At 35.2% G+C, this 18,313-nt stretch overlaps 1 protein-coding gene across 5 annotated transcripts in view; it reads left to right on the top strand.

Moving 5' to 3' along the window:
* Nucleotides 1–18,077, top strand: part of LOC124535104 (cubilin) — a 136,294-nt gene extending 118,217 nt beyond the window's left edge. For 2 of the 5 annotated variants that reach the window (XM_047111170.1, XM_047111169.1), the window contains 15 exons: nt 2,851–2,922; nt 7,258–7,432; nt 8,274–8,300; nt 8,698–8,909; nt 9,380–9,587; nt 9,940–10,148; nt 10,305–10,440; nt 10,706–10,804; nt 11,010–11,224; nt 11,423–11,651; nt 11,824–12,022; nt 12,453–12,657; nt 13,139–13,268; nt 14,199–14,377; nt 17,877–18,077. In XM_047111170.1, coding sequence (XP_046967126.1) covers nt 2,851–2,922; nt 7,258–7,432; nt 8,274–8,300; nt 8,698–8,909; nt 9,380–9,587; nt 9,940–10,148; nt 10,305–10,440; nt 10,706–10,804; nt 11,010–11,224; nt 11,423–11,651; nt 11,824–12,022; nt 12,453–12,657; nt 13,139–13,268; nt 14,199–14,377; nt 17,877–18,070 — 2,489 coding nt within the window. In that variant the 3' untranslated portion in view covers nt 18,071–18,077. Of the gene's footprint in view, nt 1–2,850; nt 2,923–7,257; nt 7,433–8,273; nt 8,301–8,697; nt 8,910–9,379; nt 9,588–9,939; nt 10,149–10,304; nt 10,441–10,705; nt 10,805–11,009; nt 11,225–11,422; nt 11,652–11,823; nt 12,023–12,452; nt 12,658–13,138; nt 13,269–14,198; nt 14,378–16,975; nt 17,527–17,876 lie in introns of those variants that run through there. The other 3 variants (XM_047111171.1, XM_047111172.1, XM_047111173.1) reach the window with 2 other exon arrangements.
* Nucleotides 18,078–18,313: the final 236 nt, after the last annotated feature.

Here is an 18,313-nt window from a genome sequence, read left to right as displayed (position 1 = left end):
ATTGTGCTTTGGTCTTGACTAAATTCATTATTATTGCCACTCAACTGAAACTCTAGATCGGCTTGAAAACTTGTAGAGAAAACTTTGAATGTTTTTTTTTTTGTAATACTTAGTAACATTACTTGCGGCACTATAATTTATTATTGTTTTTAACTAGCTGTGCCCGCAACCTTGTACGCGTTCAAAATCGATCCAGTCATTCCAGAGATTAGCCGGAACAGACAGACATACAAAAATTGTAAAAAATGTTATTTTGATATATGTACCGCGTATACATACAAATGCATCGAGTAAAAAAGGGCTATTTTAATATTACAAACAGATACTCCGATTCTATTATATGTATAGATTAGTATCTATAACCTGTATCTATAAACCTCATATTCGTTTTACATAAAGATTTGTCAAAATATTAATTATTCGTAGCAAAAACCCATAACGTTAAAAATACCAATATTAATTGATATTCAAGGTTTTTGTATGCTTTGTTATTGAAACGGAATGTTATGCGAACGAAAACGTCTCGAGCACATGGCAGTATTGATTCTAATATGGATTTTTGGTAATAAACGTCGCTCATTACTGTAATTAATGTAAAATTCATAAACATGCTCCAATTAATACGAAATATTTAATAACAAACCGTTATCGTCATTTAAGCCGAGTAAAAACTCGTGAAAGAATCTGATCATTTATGGAAGCTTTAGTGGCGAGAAAAAAAAATACTGTTGGAGCGGATGTTTTTAAGTGGGTGTTGCTTGTCTATTTTAAACCGTATTCCAATGTGATAAGGTTAAAATAGAGCGGAGTGTAACTTCCGCGCTGTAAACGAGTAAGTTGGATGCTACGTTCAACGCAGGAAGTCTGATGAAGCTATACGCGCTATAGTTTTGCAGTTGAAATATAATGTCGATTGTGAACTAAACAATTGTGGATTTTTTTTTTATTGTTTAATATATAAATTAATTAAAACCTTAATTTTTTTATATGACAAAAAGGAGGAATCTAGACATATAATAAATAATAGTATCAATATAGTATATATGCTATACAAAGCCCGAGATGGTCCAATGGTTAGAACGCGTGCATCTTAACCAATGATTTCGGGCTCAAACCCAGGCAAGAAACACTATATATATGTGCTGAATTTGTGTTTATAATTATTCATCTCGTGCTCGGCGTGAGGAAACCTGCATGTGTCGCCGCATTGGAACAGCGTGGTTGAATATATTCCAAACCCTCTCCTTGATGGGAGAGGAGGTCTTAGCCCAGCAGTGGGAAAATTTCCCAGGCTGTTACTAGACTCTACTATATCAGTAATCAATATTATTGACGGCCAAAAATCAATACAAGTATGAACGAAAGTTACAGCTCTATTTTCACCGTGTGTTATTTAGAACCATTTGATAAAATTAAGGTATATTTACTATCAATATAATGTCTGTTAAATCGCTATCTATCAAGGAAACCGTAGTAGAGTTGATTTTAGAATGTCACTTAAAGTTAACAGTAGTTTCAGAATAGTATTCAGATAGTTACAGTAAGCGTCTTCAAACGGTGAAACTTCACGCCTAAATCGTGTCCAAAACTTAAAATTAATTAATGAGGCCGTAAAGTTTCTTGGAGTGAGGTATCAAAATTCCGAAATGTCCGCCATGTTGGATGATTCTACAGAACATCCAGGATAATTTAATAAACACTTGGTGTACTATAGATATATACATAGTATACAGTAAATTATGTTGCTGGGTGAGAAGACATTTTGAATGATTCCATGAAAATCTCCTTATTTTGTATAGATTTTTATGTTCCAAAAATAGTTTTTTTTTTCAATTTCTAAAATCAATTATTAGCAATCGTTGATTTTTTTTTATTTTAAAGTACTATTGACACATGAATTGATACATTATGAAGTAAGACCTTAATTATGTGTAAGTTTAGCACATTGACACGAGTAAAGTATTCGTCTCATGTTTTGAGGGACTTAACATCGATCCAAGTGCTCAAACCGCCTACGAGATTAGCAAATAGCACTTAAACTGTGACCTGATATTTAAAACGACGAATATAATATTTAAAAATAGGTCTACTGAGACCTTTTTAAGAGATTTTGTATTTTAACTCATTGTTATTGACCTAACGATTTTCAATCAATTAATTTCAGGCTATAAGCCGTGTTTACTATATTACTCGTGTTTTACGATTAGAAAATATATTAAAATATAAATTTATTATAATTCTCTTGTATATTTCACTAAATGATGATAGTTTCTATACTGTAGTAAAGATAATTTTATGGAGATAAATTCTGTATATAGAAATGGGCTTAATGTGATAGAAACGTCTTGAACATTTTGATCAAAAAATCAATAACCCTTTCCGCTCAATCATGTGTACAAATTGGTAAATTGCGGAAAAAAAATGATTATTTTTTTTATTAATTAATTCGTTATAAGAATTATAGAATACATTTGGTATTGCGAATGACCAACTTATTCACTGTCTTTTAATTACTGTTAATAAAAAACAAATATTCATATTTCTATAATATATCTTTATATATTTATTAACTTTGACGTTTACGAATAAGTGCATTTGTTTTTTTTTTTTAGATTCAATAAGATTACAGACGTGCATATTTGGATTTTCCAAATCTTCCAATCTTTTTTATTCCTAATGCAATAACAAGAGAAATTATCTTTCTCGGCTACAATTGAATTTTTTAGAACCACTCTTACATTTGTTCGCCAACCAGTGCTGTACGAAATTGGAAAAAGTTAGTTGCAACATCAGAACGCTAAAGTACTCGTGAATTCGTTGGAGCAGTAACCGGTTGTTGTTTCTGTGCAGTGCTCGCGGGAGAGACCACGGAGCTCTCGAGTCCGGCCTCGCTCGCCGAACCCTCGCCTACTAAGCTTCCAAGTATGTTTCACACAACAAGTCATGCTTCAATAAGATCTCGAAACAAACGTACGAATTTATATGCAAACAGTTAATAAATATTGCAACAGCTTATAATAATTAGACAATAGTCTGACTCTATCAGAAGACAAATGCTTGGAAGCTACATAGTTTATATAGATGTTACGTCGTTTTTCTTTCTTATTACATAGTTAGAAGGTAAAATTGTAGAGAGATCTTATTCTAGCTGAATTTAGTGTTCATTATTAATGCACTCTTGAATTCATCCCGAGCACTGGACCTACATCCGAAATTAGAATCATATCGTACTGCTTTTCGAATAAATAATACCACGTCGCTTTTGAGGCATCCTAAAATATCACAATTGCTAAGTTACAGCGCTTATAATTTAGCAAATATTTTTTATTTAAGTTCAAATTATTAAATACGTAATATTAAGTTCGGTGTCTTAAGTTCTTATAAACTTGTACGTATCGTAGTTGTAAAGGTCTTAGTTGAACTACTTCCGAAAAAAAATATAAGATCTAAGGACCTGCATTAATCTGACTTAATGAAGGCAGTAATCGACTCATGCGGTAAGCTTTGGCTCGGCTTGCAGAAGTTTTAATGGGTAGACGTATACAGACAGCAGATAGTTATATGTCGAGAGATAGAAAAACTGTTTTGAGCTGAAATTCTGTAATAAAGAACATATCGTTTGATGTCTAGTCTACATACAATGAAACGTTAACTCATTTAATTATGTTTATTTGAAATTAACACTAAAATATATCCTAACCTTTCATTACATAAAATATTGCGTTATTAAAATTACATTTAAAAAACATGCACTAAATTTGCAGAGAAGATTACGAGGATATTTAAATAATTTACTCTAATTTCGGGAGGTCAAACAACATGGTAATTTAATTCACATAAAAATAATTATAAGTAATCGTTTTACTGATGATCTGATCATAAAGAATTTTAAATTCCTTAACAGTGACAGCGATTTGTGAGATACATTATTTGAGTTGAATTTGTAATATAAATTTAATTACTAATAAAACTCATATTTAAAGAAGCACTTTACGAATAGTTTAAATATGCCACTACTAAACAGAATGCTAATTTGTTGTACATGTTGGAAGTGAGTTCCACCACGCTGCTCCAATGCTGGTTTTGGATAAACATGTGGCAGAATATAATTGAATTAGACACATGAAGGTTTCCTCACGATGTTTTCCTTCACCGCCGAGCACAAGATGAAATATTAACACAAATTAAACACGTGAATATTCAATGGTGCTTGCCTGGGTTCGAACCCGCAATCATCGGTTAACATACAAACGTTCGCTAGAACTTTAGAACACTAGACCCATGGTGATCAGTGATCACTTACCAACATACAATTAAAATATTGAAATAATAGTAAATTACTATACAATATATACAATATAGGAACCTATTAGGTAAATAGGAAGTATACAATTTTCTAAGATAGAGGATACGAATATGCTGAATTATAACATATAACAGAAAAAAAAACAATTACAAAATATAGACTAAATTCATAGAATTTTTTGAATATTATATTATATAAGCATAGACAAATGTATATAGCGCTTTTTTCTTTCTTTATAGCAATTAATTTTGAGAGGGCACTCAAATTTCCAACTCAAACAATTATTAACATCTTAAGCTGATACTCCAGGTATGAAACTTAGCCACGGGTTCAGCAATTCGTTGTCTTTTGTGAGGGAACAATGTTCCATACTTTTTCTTTTAAAAAATTAAAAAGCAAGCGTTTCGTACTTACGCTTCAATTTAACCAGCATAGCTTTTATGCGCCCTACGATATAATCTAGCTTGCTACGAAAATTGACTTCTGCTTTTGACTGAGTAATATTTAAGATCACGCTATTTTTAAGTGTTAGACATTGTTACATTATTGCCTTTATCTTTAGCACAATACATTCTTTAATTTCATTTTCACTACTATTCTTAAAATTATATGTATCAATGTGACGATAAAACATGTATATGTTTACGTATACAAACAGTCTTATATTATCCTAAAGTTATTTATCACGACCCGTATAAGTTTCATATGGTATCATCGGAAATAAACTTTGGGTTGCCATATTCAACTAAGAACTAAATGCTGTGTACGACACGACGGTTGCAAACATTTTATTTATTTATTTATTTATTTATTTAAAAGACACACCATCGGCATACACACAATAAAATAGTAGTTAAGAAAAGAACATCAGACTTATTCTGTATGGTACACCATTGCAGGCGTGTACGACACTTGCTACAATAAGAATACAAAAATGAAAACAAACATAAATTAAACACAAATTTTAACGAAAATTACAGCTAACTAATCACACTAAAATAAACTTAAGAAAATATAAAAAAAAAACATACAATTGAATCAAAAAAACTAAATGAGATAAAATTTAAATTAGACTAAGACTAAATAACAGAAATAATTTTTTTCTTAAACTTAGGTAATGTATCGTGGAAGATGTCAACATCATTTGTCATTATTTTATCTCTTATATTAGTTGTTTTGGTTCAAAATAATCTATATCAAATTAAATAAATCTAATTTGTGTCATTTAAAAATATGAATTTGATAAACGTTGTCAAAATAATTGTTATGCATTTACGAAAAATATAACAACAAACGGTAAATAAATAAAATACTTATAAACATTTAAAATAAGTAGTTTAAAAAGTGGTCGCTTACATTTTATCTCGGCTGTTCAGTGAAACAAAAAAAGCTCCGAAAACAAAAGACGGATATGTTCTTGTTTACGAAGAGATTTGGCCGTGTTTGAATTTTCAACGTTTTAATTTCCACCGTACGGCCGTATTTTTATTTCCAACTCGTTACATTCATAACTACGTTGACTATATACTTAATGACACATTTTAAGTGACATTTTTACACAATTATTAATGTTCTCTAAACTATTAATATAATACATTTAGTAAAAGACTAAGAAAAAAATGATGAGACGACTTTTAAAAAAGTAATTAAATGATCACAGGTATTAGTAAACATTGTAAATAGCCCCGTTCTATGAAAACAAAGCGCCCGGTGTACAAACAGTTTTCTGGTGACCCCTGCTCCTCTCCAAAAAACCACTACTCCACCACACCTCACCACTGAATGAGGACGAATATGAAAGTGACAAAATTTAAACACTTACATTTAAATTTCCTCACGATGCTTCTCAGCACGAGACAAATTATAAACCCAACTTAAGCATACACAGGAAAGCAATTTATATTGGAACATACGAACTTCGATTAAGATCCACGTATTCGATTCACTACGGCGCCTCGTTCCATCAAAATGCATTACGTTTGACACAATATTTATACATGGAACTCATACCTTAATAATACTATAAAAGTAAGCGACAGTGACAACTCTGTGTGTCTTATTTTTTTGCATAATTAAAGTTTATATCCAGAAGGGATTTTGTCAGCTCAAAAAAGTTATATCAGCCTATACATCTAGTAATGTCAAGTTTCCTTTTTATTAGCATTTAATTTCGGTTGAATTTCACTCTTCGACCACTAGAATGATATTAATTGTAATTCAAAAAATTGCCATTATAGACAAAGTCCTACTTCTTTCTAGTTTGCAAGTTTTTTTATAGACCTATAGAGGTATAAGATCAATCATATTGATTAGACCACTGAAGACTTGGATAGATCAGATAAAAGTGCTCCATTTTATTGAAAGTTTTTCTCTTCATCTGACTGTAAGTTACCAATTAAAGTAACCATCAAATCAGCCTTATGATTAGGATAAGTCATACTTTATTCATGTAGGCATTCTGAAACATCATTTTATATAATTATGTTAAGCAAAGCTACCACCAGCTTGGAATGTAAAATTTACTGAGAAGAACCGACAAGAGACTTAGTAGTTACTTTTTTCTCACATTTAAAATATAAAGCTATATTAGTTAAATACAATTAGGTATATGCATATAAAACATCTGCCAATTTTAATATAAAACCACCAGAACAAAAATCAATTCTGTTGATTACCAACTGAAACATAAAAGTGATGTAGATACTGTTTTAGTTTTGTAACAAATACACTTTAATAAAAACAAAAACAGTAGCGGAAGAGTTATCGCGAATTTGTTTTTACAGGAGAGCCCTATAACTCGAAATACTTTTATTAAGTTGAAATTACTAGTATTGTTATGTTATCAATATTCAAATTTTCCTCTCTAAGAATGCAATGTTTTCATAGTGGGGTCAACATAAATTAGCTTTTCGGAATACAAAACAATTATATATTTGACGTGTTAATTCCAGAGTGCGACCGTACGTTCGTGAGCCGCGGCGGCGCCAGCAACGGCACTTTCCACGCTCCAGAACTCCTCAACCCGAACAACCACAGCCGCCAGTGCCTCTACACGTTCCTAGCGGCCCCGGGGCAGCGCGTGCTGGTCGAGTTCAGAACATTCGATCTCCGAGGGAAGCCACCAGAGTAAGCTGAGCTTTATTATTATTAAACTAATTGAGAAACACTATAAAGATTGTCATTTAATGATAAATGGTCATCATAACCCGCCAACACTGAAAGTAATGTTAAAGATATAAACCTATTTCATGTTTTTACACTTCACTTATCACGCTTTAATGGGAATGTTTGGTACTTTGTTGATAAAAAATCATAGGATACCCAAAACTACTAAGAGATAAACCACTCGATGTCCAAGGAAAACGTCGTAAAACTGTACGTTGATAAATGAAATTCTGTCATTGTACCTCACTAAAAATACTTAGGAGATAAATTAGTGAAGCCCTAATACTAATTTATATAAAAGCAGATAAGCTGTGGCTACAATATCTTCTCCAAATAGTTAAGATTCAGTATTCTTATAAATTGTTTCAGCGTCCTTTATCTGGGTTTTTAGTGAATAAGGTTCATTAATATTATTATATCTTGCGTTAATCTTTTGCTGTGAACTGAAACTGCAAAAAAGAAAGTTTAAAAGTTTAAGCGATGGTCTTATCAGCTTTACGCAGCGTTAATTTATAATACCTTTTATTTAAGTGTTGTAAAATTAAATTTTAACTATAACTTTTAAAAAATACATTTAAAATAAGACGATTATATCTTCAATAAATATATACCGTTATTATTTCACTTGCTACTTCGAATAAAAAATCTCGATAAACTTTTGTAACTTTTGGGCATAATAATCTCCAAATCGGATCAAAACGTGCTGGGAAAAATGTTCTGCCAACATCAATTTCTATTAACAAAGTTTTACGCACAAACATCACTTTTCATTACTTATTCTAATGGTTGTTGTTTTTTCTAGTGGAGCGGCAGTGGGCGAGCTTCCAGCGTGAGTATTGCTATCACTGTCTTTTATTATTATATCGAAAGGGAAGGAAATATGTTTTCTTATAACAAGGTGAGATTAATAGGTCAAAGTTATTAAGCTGTCATTGGTAGAAATATATCTCGATTTATTTACAGTTACGAAACTATCTATGTTCGCCTGAGTAAGAAGTCGAATACTCTGAATATTATAATACATTTGAATACCGAAGATTCAATAACAAAATCAGTTTTTTTTTTTCAATTTACTTATTGGCCAAATTTGGCCTTTGGTAGTATTTAATTATCGACGATTCAAAAACGCTTAATGGTTGAGTTTACTTGAATAAATTTGATTTTCATTTTGATTTCTTCTGCTGATAGGTGACGGTTATTTGTACTCCCAAATATGTTTGACTCAGATGCATGCACGAGTACATGGACATCTACTCCGAGATGGCGTCCCTGGAGGCGGGGGAGCTGGTCAACTCCGCCTTCGGTGGACGTTTCTGTGGACCGATCCCACCACGCCGCCGCGTATCCCTTCACCGAGCAGTCGCGCTCGCATTTTTTACAGATCATACGTATACGCCGCCCACGCTCTTCGCAGGAACCTATCGATTCATCAACGCTTGTAAGTATCGGCTTTTCGCAGATGATAAATTAGTTATATAAAATATTAAAGAATAATATAATTATTGCTTGGTGGTAGGGCTTTGTGCAAGCCCGCCTGAGTAGGTACCATCCACTCATCAGATATTCAATCGCCAAACAACAGTAACCGGTATTGTTGTGTTCGGGTTTGAAGAGTTAGTGAGTGTAACTAAAGGCAGCAAGGGCATAACATCTTAGATTCCAAGGTTGGTGGTGCATTGGCAATGTAAGGAATGGTTAATATGTCTTACAGCGTCATTGATTATGGGTGATGGCCACCATATACCATCAGGTGGCCCATATGCTCGTCTTCCAACATATAACATAAAAAATTCAACTATCAAGAGTTATTATGGAAACATAAAGACAAATCTAAGATAACAAAGAGGTTTTATATACTATATTTGAAAGTATTCGTGTAATTATATGAAACTGATTGATTATTAACAGCGGAATTCGAGGTAGGGACGCCAGTCCCGAACACGATGTGCTCGTTTATAATCGAGTCGAGCAAACGCAAGACGGGGCTGCTGCTGTCCCCGACCTACCCCGGCATCTACCCCAAGGACGTGATATGCAACTATCAGTTCGTCGGCCAGGCGGGCCAACGCATTCGCCTCGAATTCCGAGACTTCGACCTGTTCTTCGGCGGACCTCAGTAATTTGAACATTTATATTTTTGGTTACAGCTTAAAAAGTACTTTGTACTTATATTTTAAATACAATTTAAAAAATTAACTATTTAATTGTTGAATCCTGTTACATATTAATATACAAAGATGTTGATGAACAGTTATTTTTTGTAAATGACAAATTACACAGTCACAAAAACTTTACTTGTCACACGACTTAAAAATCACATCAACTGTAGAACTTCCTTAACTTAGATTATTATACATAGCAGCAAAATCAACTTAATACGTATGTGAAATCGACATAATCGGATATGAATATGAAAAGTATTAAGTATGTATTTAGTATCTATAATCTATGTGCCCTTGTTCCGTCAGCTGCCCGTTCGACTGGGTGCGCGTGTACGACGGGCCCGACAACTCGTCGGCCGTCATCGGCACGTACTGCGGGCAACAGCGCAACCTCGTGCTGTACTCCAGCGACGAGCGCCTGCTAGTCACCTTCTTTACTTTGCCGCGATCGGCCAACACGCAGAACCGCGGTTTCAAGGGTATCTTCGAGTTTTCAGAGAGTTTTGTTAAGTTAGGTGAGTTTTTGAGGCATTCACTAATGAACAATTTCGTAGTATTGTCTATATAAAAAAAAATAAGCTCTTCAATAATACACTTGATAAAATATTTAATAATGTATTTTTGGTGCCAATTTAATTCAGTCTTGTGTTCATAAGTTTATTTATTTTCAGATTTTATAAGTAAACACGATGCCGAGCACATTAGAGGCTCAGAGTGCGATCAGAAAATACTTAGTAAAAAGGAATCTACAGGATTCGTGTACCATCCAAATTATCCATTTCCCTATATACAAAAAGTTGTTTGTAGGTGAGTTGCATATATAGAAAAAAAGTTATAGGATAAGACTTAACCTAAAAAAACGCAAAATAGAAATTAAAAAATAAAACATACCTACAATGATTTTTATCTGACACATGGAATATAAAATTAATTAAAAACACTATTGATGACATGTATTCTTCTGTTGATAATCACGTAATCTAGCCACTTTAGGCCAATCTGAATCTAGATTTTGTTATAAATTAAAATTAATAAATAAAGACACTAAATTAAGTAATGTAACATTTTACAGATATTTTATATATGGTATGCAAGACTCACAAAATTTGGAGAGGGTTCGTTTAGAGTTCCAGAACTTTTCTATACCGAAGGGAGAAAAGCCAAAACCTGAGTGAGTAAAAAAAGTAAAAAAGATTTTAGAATAATTCGACTTAAGACATTTTAGTATCATTCATGTGTTCCACTTTCTATATGTATATATATATATATATATAATACTTATTATTAATAAATGATTACTTGATTTGTATAATGATAATAGAATAATTTGGAAATATTTAAATTGGATAAATGAGAAATTTTGTTCAAATTTCCAGTTCATGCCAAGATGGTTACTTGAAAGTATATTTGCGTGGTCAAGAGGCAACTGACTCTTATGATAAGCACGACGCGGAATTGTGCGGAGAGGGTTCCCCCGATCCTCCTGTTTACCCCCCACCGCTACTGTCGGACGGACCCCGTCTAGTCATGGTGTTCAGTTCTGGTGAACTCCAGGGTCGCGGTTTTAAAGCTAAATATACATTTGAGACTGGTAAGTTGGAATATAAAAATGGTATAACTGGCAAAAAGTTAAGCTTTTAACGTAATTTTTGCCAACAATGGCAAATTTAGGTTCACTTGTTTCTAATGTTTGTAATGTTGATATGAGCCATAAGTGTTATGAGAATTTATTTATTCAAAAATATCCTGTTCTAAAAAAAATCTTAATGCGTAATATTGCTATTTTCAGAATACCGAGTACCGGGTACCGCAGCACCGGGCGGCGAGTGTGCGTTCACATATCGTTCGGAAGCCAAGAAACGCGGCGAGTTCAACTCCCCCCGCTACCCTTCGAACTACCCCTCGCGTACCAACTGCACTTACACCTTGGTTGCGACGCCCAACGAACAGGTCACCGTCGTGTTCGATCACTTCAAAGTGAGAGCTGACTCGTGGAATGCCACTGCAGGGTTATATGGGTAATTAAAATTCAGTCTTTAAAAATAACTACAGCTAGAAGTTTTGCATTTATTGAAAACTATTGTTATCCTTTTCCTTCATTTGTATATTGAAGAGGAGATCAGATATTTTATTTATTCGTCGCTACCATCTGCATACATTTTAATAGATGTTTGTTGTTGCATCTTCCAGCGGCGCAACTTGCAGTGAAGATTGGGTAGAGGCGTGGTGGACGGGTCGCGAGGGCAGTCGCGTGCCTTTGGGCCGCTGGTGCGGGCCCGCCACGCCCGGACCGCTGCAGTCACCTCGCGGAGCCCTGGGGCTCCTCATTGCATTGCACACTGACTACGATTCAGTGGCATCAGGGTTTAAAGCACGTTATGTGTTTGAGGTAAGTTCTTTACATTTTCGGGATTGCATTGTTATAATTTTTACCTGGGTTAGTTTGTCTACCTAGTCGAGTAGTAGTAGTAGAATCGAGATGGCCCAGTGGTTAGAACGCGTGCATCTTAACCGATGATTGCGTGTTTAAACCCAGGAAGCACCGCTGATTCATGTGCTTAATTTGACTTTATAATTCATCTCGTGCTCAGCGGTGAAGGAAAACATCGTGAGGAAACCTGCATGTGACAAATTTCATAGAAATTCTGCCACATATGTATTCCACCAACCCGCATTGGAACAGTGTGGTGGAATATGTTCCAAACCTTCTCCTTAAAGGGAGAAGAGGCCTTTAGCCCAGTAGCGGGAATTTACAGGCTGTTGTTGTTGTTGTTGTCAAGCTATATAATATAACATGTTGACAATTTATCTAACTGTAGCCCGCGAAGTCTATCTTCGGTGATTGCGGCGGCAACGTGTCGGGCTCGTCGTGGGGCGCGGTGTCGTCCCCGCGCTACCCGCTGCCGTACGAGGCGCCCGCGCGCGGCGCCGCCTCGCGTGTCTGCAACTGGTTCATCACCGCGCGACCCGGCCGCCGACTGCTCATCAACTTCGACCACTTCGCCGTCGAAGGTCATCTCACCGGTACGTCAAATTTTAGATTTTACGTATTTCTCGTATTTTATATTAACTTTCAATATAAGGTGTCAATAGCTTGATAATTATCCCAAAATCTTCCCTTAATAAAACTCCATGGTCGAGTGGTGTGTACACCGGTTTTCATGGGTACGCCACTCTGAGGTCCCGGGTTCGATTCCCGGTCGAGTCGATGTAGATTACCATTAGTTTTCTATGTTGTCTTGGGTCTGGGTGTTTGTGGTACCGTCGTTACTTCTGATTTCCATAACACAAGTGCTTCAGCTACTTACATTGGGATCGGAGTAATGTATGTGATGTTGTCTCATATTTATATTTATTTATTTATTTAATTTGAAACACCAAGATTAAATTATTCAAGCCGTTAGTGGAATCGGTAAAACGATTTACATGACTATCTATGCCTGTCATCGCCCATACTATTAATAATACAGGGTTTTCTTATTAAAAATACTAATAATTATATCAGAACGCGGTTGCCCTGCGGCGGTGTTACGGCTGTGGTACGAGAGTCCAGGTCCGCCGCTGGAGCTGTGCGGCGAGAAGGCTCCCGCCGACCGCTGGCAGTATCTCTCATCCTCCAACTCGATACGACTCTCGTTAGTAACTTTTCTCATTAATATTTTGAATGATTTCGTGTTAAATGTAAATTCCCACGAATTCCTACTCAAAAGCAACTGGAACTAGAATTTTTGTTGTTGATTTTTGGATATCCTTTTAATTTTTTTACATACTTACTTTATGTCAATGCAAAGATCATATTGTTAGTTTTTATACTCTCAAAATTTTATATCCACAGAGTTTTTATCATCTTAACTAAGTATGTTGACATTTAAAACCAATGCTGTAAATTATAGTGTTGAATAGTACTCGAACCGAGATTTTAAGGTACGTATGTTATGGTTATATACGCACAACTATCATCATCGAGCTTAACCAGGTAAAAGTGGGTTTGATTTGAATGCAACAGCGAAGAACGGAAATATTCTTTTTCCAAAGGAACGTCGTATTTAAAAGGTTTCACCATGTCGTTGTAAGTTTTAACAACTAGATGACTTAAAATCAAAATCAAAATATACTTTATTCAAGTGGGCTTTTTCAAGCACTTTTGAATCGTCATATAACAATTAAGTGAAGCTACCACCGGTTCGGAAAGTAGATTCTACCGAGAAGAACCGGCATTAAACTCAGTAGTTACTCTTTTTCAACATTTAAAAAAAGTACAGTCATGTTAGTTAATACAATTATTTAAATTAATATATCGTGCCTGGAAGTCAACAGGTATTAATTCCACGCTTTTTTATCATCTACAAAATGTTGTATCGAATAATACGCCTTTTTTACCAATGTATTTTTTATAAACGATTTGAATTTACGAGACGGCAAAGTTAAAAATGTCTGCGGAATTTTATTATAGAAATGGATACCTTGCCCCAAGAAAGATTTATTGACTTTACGGAGTCGGAAACTTAAACGAGGATACCGTGCAGTATTCGCGTCATAGCGTCCATTGATCGCGTGCACTGCAGGTTCATAATAGCGGACAAGTCGGTGGGCGCGGGCGGCTGGCGTGCCGTGTGGACGGAGGTGACGGTGGGCGCGGGGGAGGACTGCCCCGCCGCGTGCGCCGGCGCCTGCCTGCCGCCGCGCGCCGCCTGCTCCGGCCTGCAGCACTGCGCCGGCCAGTCCGCCGTCCGCCCCGCGCACTGTTAGTATACCCGTCTGCCGCAGCCGACCGGCGGACTGTAGGGTTCAGTATTCACTCTCAGAACACAATCTTGTTGAACATTTTCAACTCTACATAAGAATACAGATAAATGCAGATCACTTATAACTATTCCCCTTTAGTCTGACGTACAAACCCACAACTTAAAAAAATTAATACCTTAATTAAATAACTACATACATATGTTACTTTCATCATTTCATGTAACGTCAAAAGTAGCAGATGGTCTAGGAGACTTGTTGTCAATTGACATTTTGCTATTACCTTGGTTTTTTGGTCCAATAATTCGTTACATTAATTATTTAAGTCAGATTGCGGCGCATTCGAAACCTCAATAATACACTACAAAGGATTACAAAAGTAAAAAGTCGTATATTAGGATTGACTTCGCTTCTGCGTAACACTCATGCCACTGAATCATTTCAACTGACACACGACATAGTGCTGGTGTTTGGCTAACACATGATTGCAGTAAAATTCGCACTGAAACACTTGCACAAAATCGCACCTGTTTTCATACTGTATATTAAATACCTATAATAATTACCTAAGTATAATACATTGTTAATATAAAAAAAATTAATCAATTGATAATGAGAGAGAGCAGCACCAATTCTTATATTTGACTATTTTATCTTAAATATAAATGTGTAGCTATACTCATAGGATACAAAAATTACTATAATATATAATTTTTGAAAGAACAGCAAAATGTACTGTACCTATTAAAATTAATAACATATCGAAGTGTGACTTGAAGATTATTAATATGATAAATAATAGTAATCGGTAGAATGGATTTCGCCCTAGTACGAATTTTACAAAGATATTAAATATACATATTTTTCTCTATATTAAAAGAGTGGCGCCCAAATTGGGGCAAAATAAAGGAAACGCGGGATATATTAAAATACATTTGAGTAATTACAATTTGTATTTGAAATCGATCTTCTTTTATTATATGGATAAATTTCTTATTAAACATTCACATTTCGCGTCGATATCATGTTGATTCACAATTTTGTCTAGTATAACATATTTATTGGCGATAGTTATTTATTATATTTGTGTCGCGTAAACTATGGCGTGTCCATATCTGTCGATTACGTTGCATAGTAGTTCAGTAAGTTTTGAAATAGGAAACTGATTGGCTTTTCAATTTTTAAGCTTATATAATTATTATTTTTATCTAATGTTCAAAATTTTCATCTACACTATTGATAGAAAAAAAATTGTTATCCGTATGTTGTTCGCACTCTGCAATTTCGTATACGATGATAATGTATCAACACAGTTGCATTTTGTCGTTGCAAATTAATAATATTAAAATAATAATTTAAAAATGTAGATTTTACGGAGTAAGCAGTATTATTATTTGCATTGAGAGTAAAGCCGTTGTTATATTATAATTTATTATAAATATTACAAGTTAATATTGTATATGCTCAATTTTATTAGACGTAAAATAGTTTTAATAGTTTAAAAGGTAAATTATGGAACATGTAAGTGATTTGTTTATTTGATCATGCAAGCGCTTTCTGCTGCTTACTCCTGCTTTCTTCTATGAATTGTAAGATATTGTATCTAAACACTGTAGAACTGTTAAATGATATATTACTTAAATAACATATATAACATACATTCACTGTACTCTTACTTCTCAATATTGACGGTTCAATGCAATCTTTGTCTCAGAGGTTAATATTATATGTTAAATGTTGGTAGGTATTTAGAAGAAAAAAATGAAATTTAAACTGTTTACCGAATAGCGTAATATATTGAAGATGTTGGAAGATTATGGATATTTTTATTTACAGACTTCGTCCCTTCTATAAACTCTCTAAATATCTTCATAAAACATAATAATTCATTATACATCCATAAACTGTGCTCCACTTAAATAGATGTTTAAATTCGTCTTGATATTTCCTTTTTATACTGTGATGACTCAGGAGTAAAAGAAAAACATGTTTTGCTATAATGTGAGCCTATTTCTCAATCGTTGACCATTACATGGTAAATAGGTCTGAATTCCGATGGGACGAAGCTTGCATTGAGTCATCGCACTATAGGGCCCGGGGTACTGTGTCCAACGCTAGAAATACTTGAATCAAATTACATAAATCGTAATGCAGATGTCTCTAAATGTATTACTAAGATGTACTAAGATTGAACTCTACGAATCCAATTAATTTGACCGAGTATTTCTTTTGTAAAAATCGCAATTAAACTAAATGTTTTCCAATAATTTACTACATTATACGAATTGGCAAATATTTATTTAAATATGCAAATTAATTTATGTTTGTTTTTTTTTTGTAAATATTGGAATTCATTTCTTACAAAATCAATCACCTAATTCGATGTCCCAAAATCATACATTATAATAATTGTCGTGTATGTTCTGTTGTTCTTATACAAGGTGATTTATTTTGCAATACGCTATAAATCCTTGCGTTTCTATGGAAGAGCAAACATGGTAATGCGTTCTTATGCCAACTTCCTGGAGCGGAAACGTAACGGGTTGCGCGTTGTGATGCACTTGGGTCGGTCCCCGGGCTGACGCGGCGGTGTGCGCAGGCGGTGCGGCGTCGGGCCAGGCCGCGCCGCGCGCCGCGCTCGTCGTCCTCTCGCTTGTGCTCGCCGCCCCGCACTGACCGGGCGCTGCACACGTGAGTCTATATCTACACCCTTTCCCCCGCCCACAACTCACCGCTAACGCATGCACGCCGAGCATCCGTTCTGCTTTTCTTCTCTTGCTTCTTCTGTATCATCCTCATCTTAATGGAGATCTTATACTTGAAAAGTTCTCTAGCGAAGCCTGGTCTAATCAGGCTGTCGAGACCAGATGTCGTCATCGCAGCCGAATACTATTCATTCTTTCGCTGTCCAACGTTCACAACTTGTGATGTAAGTTTTCCACTCGCATTAACAGTGAATATCATCGCTCTCGCAATCAGCAAACTCGCCTCCAAGTAGTTGGTTTTCATTGCATCACCATGTAAAGCTTTCTTTTATAAATAGACTTTAAAATATTGCATGACATTAAAAATAAATGATAAATATAAAAATATAATAAATAAAAGAAAATAATGGCATCACTGAGCATAATAATCCTGAATTATAAGTTTAAAAAGCACATTGTGCCTAAAGAAAACTACTGCGATATTTCAGCTATTTTACAAGAGTTCAGGTTTATTGGGTTAAAGAATGCATGTGCACACCTGCACAATTTATAAATCAAATTGCAAGGTTAACTTTAACGAAACGAAATGTAAAAGTTGTTCGGGAATCTTTGTAGTAAGGTACCCCTTCTGCGTCGCCGGAAAATTTCTAATACGAGTTAAAATCATTCACTATCCATATACTAATCGATATGGTATCTCGATGCTTATAATGGCGAGACTTTTAAAGAAATTTTCTCGCGACGAAAAAATCCGAAACCATCGCGGAGAAAGGAGACAGGAGTGTTCGCGTGCAGGCGAGAGTGCGGGTGCGGCGACTGGAGGAGGGAGTGCGGTGTGGTGGGCGGCGGGGTGCGTGGGCGGCGGCGCGCTGGTTCTGGCGGCGTGTTGGCGCCGTCGCAGGCGCACGCCGCGCCGCCCGCCGCCGCCGCCGCGACCCCCGCCCCGCGCCGTCGCCGCCAGGCTCGCCGCTCCACCGGACACAGTGTGACGCGCAATACAACACTTTAACGGATACTTTTGTTTTATTTTTACTGCCCACTATTTATTCAAATATACATTCAATCGTTACTCATATGGAATTTTCTTCCATTTAGCTCCCTCGGTCTCCCATATTTAGTCGTTAATAGAATTTAGAATAAAATGACTGATCTCCAGTTATAATTTTTCAAATGTCCATGTTTAAGGAAATGTCAGCACGTTTTCAAATTTCTACCAATTCAGAAACAACGAA

This window comes from Vanessa cardui, chromosome 14 (genome assembly GCF_905220365.1).
Source record: "Vanessa cardui chromosome 14, ilVanCard2.1, whole genome shotgun sequence".
Lineage (NCBI taxonomy): Eukaryota > Metazoa > Arthropoda > Insecta > Lepidoptera > Nymphalidae > Vanessa > Vanessa cardui.
Note: the sequence above shows the minus strand (reverse complement) of the source record. Positions and strands in the feature narration are given on the sequence as shown.